The sequence below is a fragment of the Telopea speciosissima genome, chromosome 4 (assembly GCF_018873765.1).
Source record: "Telopea speciosissima isolate NSW1024214 ecotype Mountain lineage chromosome 4, Tspe_v1, whole genome shotgun sequence".
NCBI classification, from domain to species: Eukaryota; Viridiplantae; Streptophyta; class Magnoliopsida; order Proteales; family Proteaceae; genus Telopea; species Telopea speciosissima.
Genome location: NC_057919.1, coordinates 36,177,779 through 36,183,791, shown reverse-complemented (window position 1 = coordinate 36,183,791; position 6,013 = coordinate 36,177,779). Strand labels below are relative to the sequence as shown.

At 40.0% G+C, this 6,013-nt stretch overlaps 1 protein-coding gene across 1 annotated transcript; it reads right to left on the bottom strand.

Moving 5' to 3' along the window:
- Window positions 1-4,428: 4,428 nt before the first annotated feature.
- On the bottom strand, window positions 4,429-5,408 carry LOC122659256 (myb-related protein 330-like). The gene is made up of 3 exons (XM_043854387.1): window positions 5,370-5,408; window positions 5,131-5,288; window positions 4,429-5,020 (listed from the first exon to the last, which is right to left on the bottom strand). The coding sequence occupies exons 1-3, from the start codon at window positions 5,406-5,408 to the stop codon at window positions 4,429-4,431; spliced, it is 789 nt and encodes a 262-aa protein (XP_043710322.1).
- Between the last annotated feature and the right edge of the window lie 605 nt (window positions 5,409-6,013).

Sequence of the window (6,013 nt, the reverse complement as noted above, 5' to 3'; positions counted from 1 at the left end):
ATGGAGAAGAAAATCCAATTAGGTTTTCAGAAAGCAAAACACCTTGCATCAAAAGACATAAAATAAGAAAAAAGGGTGGGGGTCGGAAGTTTGGAGATTTAACAAGCATCAACCGATACAAGGTATCATTACGGACATAGTTCATCATAACAATGTTTTGGACTTCGGAATCAGATTTATGCAGTCACAGTGTTATGCTAACTAATGACCAGGCATGTCAAACAGGTTAGGTAAATGTTACTTCTAAGAAATTAACTTAAATTGAAGTTACCTGAACAGTGCCTAATTAAATAGTTCCATATAACAGGCTGAAAAGGGATGCTAGAAAACACTAAAACTAAATTCTACTGGGTTTTCAAGCACCCATGTCTCAACAGGTTTCTCATCGCCGAGGATCAGAATCCACAAAAGAGTGGTTCCCGGCTAATAGATTTCTTAAGTCAAAAACTGACACCATCAGATGACTCATAACCACCTAATTTAGAGCTTTTTCCTTATGATATTCTTTCCACTATCTAGGAAATACAGAAGAAAACATGACTACAATAATATGATGCAATCTATAATGTGGGGCCAATTTGCTGCTTGGTCCTGATCGACCCACACAAGAAACATGTCAACAAAGGACCTTGTGACGGTTAGTAGCCACAAGGAAAAAAGAAGAAGAAGAAGAAGGAAAGAAAGAGAGGAGGATAAAGGGGAAGAGGAAGACCATATTTCTGAAATCAACTCACAGAGCCTACCCCAAAAGTAAACCAATATAATTGTTGATATATGCAATCACAAAAAGCATTTAAAAATGAGAGGGACTGGGTCCATTCCCATGTAACTGAAATAGCCACTTTCTTCACCTCAAACCATGCCACTTCCCAGAAATGGCCAGGTTTGACGAATTGAACAAATCCCAATTTTCAGGAACAATGGAATAAATCAGTCGACAACGAGGCTTTGCATAAATATAGGCAAAAACAAAAAAAAAAATCTTCACTTTTCACCTATCTAGAAGTTCTTGAAGCCAAAGCATAGTCTAGGAAAATCTTTCTAAATTTGATTAATGGTTTCTTAAGTTACACAAGTTTCAAATTTTCTTCCCTAAAAATTAACCTCACTGGCTCTGTAACCTATCCTACTATTCCTCTACTGATAAAACGTTAAACAAATCCATGCTTAATCCCCAATTTTAGCATAACCGGCCTTCCTCTGATTCAGTGTAACCATCTGCCACAACACTTAATTCTCACTTCTCCCCAGAAAACGAAAGCAAACTGAAACACCTTTGCGGGATTTCCATAGAAATGGAACATAATCCTGGAATTTTCTCGAACAGCTTGTGTTCAAGCAAGGGTAGGAGCACCATATATATATTTTACATAAAAAACAAAAAGATGATGGAAGGCAAACATTAAATTTTACCAAGTCAGAGTTCCAATTAATTAAGAGAAAGTTGCCACTATGTTATAGTCTGTACTTTTTGCCCAGTGAAGTATTCGATTCAGGAGATAATGAGGGAATTCACCTGGAATTCACCTGGGTCGTTTTTAAAGATTCAGACGACGATCGCAAACGTTCTAAGTTTGGGGGTCCTGAACTCCGGTTTTTGTACGCTCCAAAAGCCGACCCGTAGCTTTCCATCATCTCCATTAACCGGGTTCCTCTGGTTCATCCTCTTCCGGTTTTTTTGTATTTTAGAAACCAATCGCAGCTCCACTCTCTTTGGGTTTCGATAGGTTAATTAAATGTAGTATGTTACAAATGGATGGTTTATATATTGTTGAATCAATGGGAACTTCTGGAGGTTTAGCTTTGTTCTGGTGGGGCAGCATCATAATGGATTTTCTCTTTGCTTCTGATTGAATTATAGACATCAAGATTATTTATAAAAATAGTGTGGGGTTTTTCATTACTTGTGTGCATGGTGGTATCCGGTGTAGTCCCAGAGACATTTAATTTGGGATAAATTGTTTCTTTGGGCTCCAACAGAAATAGTGAATGGCTGCTCTTTGGGGAATTCAATCCCCATTTCACTATTTTTTTTTTTTATAGAAAAAAATTTTATTGATAAAAAGAGCCATTACAAGCAATAGCATCTGCATTATAGATTTGCATAAGCCACGGAGAGGTACTTGGCCACACTATCGGAGACTCAACCGATAGGGCCGCCCTGGCCAAGAAATCTGCCACAATATTGGAGGATCTTAGAACATAAGAAAAACTACATGAAACAAAGGACTGTTGCAAACGGAAAATATCATGACAAATGCTATAGATGTCAGTCTCCACTTGTGCTTTAGCGCATAATTGAGTAATCAGATTATGACAATCCGATTCCACCAACACGCGAGTGAAACCATGTGTAGCCGCATGAAGAAGACCAAACCAAATAGCACAGGCTTCTCCAATAATTGCTGACTCACAGTGGAGACCATAAGAGTAGGCTGAAATAGGAAGGCCAAACTCATCCCGAAGAATAATGCCAATTCCTCCATGTTTTGATTTACTATTCCAAGCAGCATCACAATTGATTTTAATAACATTAAATGGAGGAGGAGTCCATAGAGAGCTTGATAAACACTGCTGAGTTGAAGAGCAATCCTTTGTAGAATGATGAGTCTTACCAACAGAAGTTGTAGCATCCCAAAATTCTTGATAAGCCTTCTCTACCGCTGTGCTAACTTTAGCAGGAGACCAATGATGTTTTTTGAAGATGAAATCATTACGAGCTCTCCAAATATACCAAAGAATGAAAGAAGCCAGTGAAAATCGATTTTGAGCCAACTTTTTGTCGTCCTTGTATATGGTGTCCCAACATTTAAACCAATCCTTTAAAGAAGGATTTTCAACCGGTGGAGTTAAATGGGCTAGAGAAGAGCCAAACCACACTGCCCTAGAGAAAGGGCATGAGAGAAAAATATGACCCACCGATTCGGTATGATGTAACAGCACAGTTTCACAAGATATGGGGTTGTTTTGCTCAATGTTGGACAATTGTCATTTGATGGATCTTGGGTATCATGGTTTTACTTTCACTTGGTCTAATTGGCAATTGGGGGAATACTAATGTGAAAATCATATTGGATTGAGTTCTTTGTAATCAATCTTTGTGTGTGAAATTTGGAAATGTTACAAATAAAGACAAGTCGTTAATAATACAAAGGGCAAGAGAATACTACCTAGTCGTGTACGCCAGCGCGGGGTCAACAGGAACATGCATACAAGTATCATAGGGACACGATTTCCGCCTTTCCATGAGGGTGGGGTGGTCACTTCGTGACTTTGTGTCTAGGTGCAAGGGCCACGCGACCAGGTAGCGTTCCTTTCCAGTAATAGAAATTGGAAATTAGTTCTCTAATGACTGCACCGGCCCCCATGAAAGGTGGAAATCCATGTCCCATGATGTGAACAAACTTGTGCACTAATTGGCCCCTGCACACACAGGGGCAACGCCCCCCACAAAGAATGCCAACCCATACAAATTTTGATTGATCTAGGCAAGTGAGAGGGGGAGGAGAAAGGCAATGAAATTACAAAATGACCTCAATAAAAGAAATTGTAAGTGATGTGGCCAAAGGCAAAGAAAAAAAGTTGCAATAGGGGTGTCAACGGGTTGGACTGGATTGGGCTTGCCCTAAAGCCTAGCCCAACCCTAGCGGCCTTAACCTTAATCCAAGCTCAGCCAGTCCTGTCAAGGCCTAAATACCCTCAACTTAGCATGACCCTACCAGTTTAGCCAAGCCCGACCTGAGCCGATTGACCTTGATTGCATGATATATATTAATATTACAATGCATATACATTATATATAATATACATATATGATTGGGTTGGGCAAGGCCGAGCTCAGCCTGAGTCCTCAACCCAGGCCTGGCCCTACCCAAGGCTAGGAAAATATGAAACCTAGGCCCAGCCAATCCTATTCGGATTCAGGGCGGGTTCGGGCTGGCCAGGTTTTTTGACACCCCTAGGTTGCAAGAGTCTCTCTTAATCGGGCTGGTTACAAACTGATTTTTCCTTTGATGAAATAAAGTGTGAATAAAAAAGAATAAAAAATTAATATATACCCCGTCGAAATTAAGAACAACCATTGAAATAAGGGTTATTTTCAAATGCCCCCTAAAAATGGTCAAACTTACAGTTGCATCCTTGAATTTTCACTAATTCTATATGCACCCCTGCTTTCCAAACTAAATACCTCTATAGTCCCTCCCGTTAGATAAATCCGTTATGTTATAACAGTTCCAGTTTTTTACTATTGATGGATCATTCTGCCCCCCCTTGATAGGGTAGAATGACAAAAATGCGCTTATTTGAAAAATAAAAAAATCCTGCATCTCATCTTCCCCAAATCGATTTGGGGAAGATGAGTTGCAGGTATCTTTCAACCCATTTGCAATCATTCCTGCAAACCCCTTTGATTGAACCCATTTGCAATCATCCCTTGAAACCATTGGATATCATGGTGGCTTGCCAATTGCAAGCTTGGCTACTTTGAAGCCCTAATCGATAACACAAACAGATTGCTTGAGTGAAGACGGGCTGTGGTGCTGTAAACACCTGGTAGTTAGACAATATTTGTTGCTTCGATTCTGCTGTATTTGGCGACGGTTTCCCTAGTTGGAACGGAAGACTTATAGATAGATCAAGATTGAGATCTGGGTACTGTTGTTGTTGTTGTGGTGGTGGTAGTGGTGGTTCTTGTTGGTGTTCTTCTGTGGTTCCGCTGCTGCTCTGTGCCTCTTCAGCCTTACTATGGTTAATATTCATGACAACAATCTCCGGCGTAAGCGCATGTGCCGGTGAAGAAGAGTTGATGACCCCATCGGAGTAAGGGGTTGTGGGTGTGGTGGCAGTAGTAGTGGTTGTGGTCGTGGTGGTGGTGGTGGGGTTGGCGGCGCCGCCGATCGGTCGGTGTGTTTGAGGGTCAATTCCACGGCTCAAAAGCTTGCGTTTGATGTGGGTATTCCAGTAGTTCTTGATCTCATTATCTGTTCTTCCGGTTAATCTTCCAGCAATGAGAGACCATCTAAGCATTCGAAGAAAGTCCCAAATGAGTTCATATTGTTCTTGAAAAAGCTTTCAGATCCTCAATTGAAAAAGAACTAATTAAAGGAAAAAAAGAAGAGAAGGGCTTACTTGTTTCCAACTAAGCTATGGAGTTTAATGATAAGCTCATCTTCTTCTTCAGTAAAATTGCCTCTTTTGAGATCAGGCCTTAGGTAGTTTATCCATCCAAGTCTGCAACTCTTTCCACAATGCAACAGACCTGAAACCCAACAAATATATTTAGATAGAGAGAAAGAAAAAGGAAGTTATGATCTGGGTTTTCGCTAGTTTTGCTGATTTGTGTTTGGATTAAGTCCTAAGTTGGTTACCTGCAGCTTTGGGGAGAGATCTCCGGCAACCCTCACCATGGGCTCTGATGTAGTTGATTAGACGCTGGTCTTCCTCTTTGGTCCATGCACCTTTGTTGGTGTGAGCTTTCTCACAGCAAGAGAACGACCCATATCTCGCTCTCTTCTTCTGTGTCTTCTGCTTGTTTCTTGTGTAGGGATTTTATTTGTTTTTTTTTTTCAAATAAGGGCATTTTTGCCATTCTACCCTATCAAGGGGCAGAATGGTCCATCAATGTTAAAAAACTGGGAACTGTTAAAACATAACGGATCTATCTAACGGGAGGGATTATAATGATACTTAGTTTGGAAAGCAGGGGTACACATGAAATTAGTGAAAATTTAGGAGGACAACTGTAAGTTTAACCATTTTTAAGGGGCCATTTGGAAATAACCCTTGAAAGAATAAAGAATTAAACAAAATGAACGGAAACGTCATCTCTGAATTAGGATCCTTCCCGTTACAATCGTCTCTCTTTTAAGGCCTTAATCCTCCCATAACTTCCTCACTATATATTAAAAAAGATCAAAAAAAAAAACTTTCATTACCATAATTAAAGTAGTCTTGAAACCCTTAGCTTCTTTATGTCTCTTTCTATGGTTTGATTATGGCGAAGATAATGACT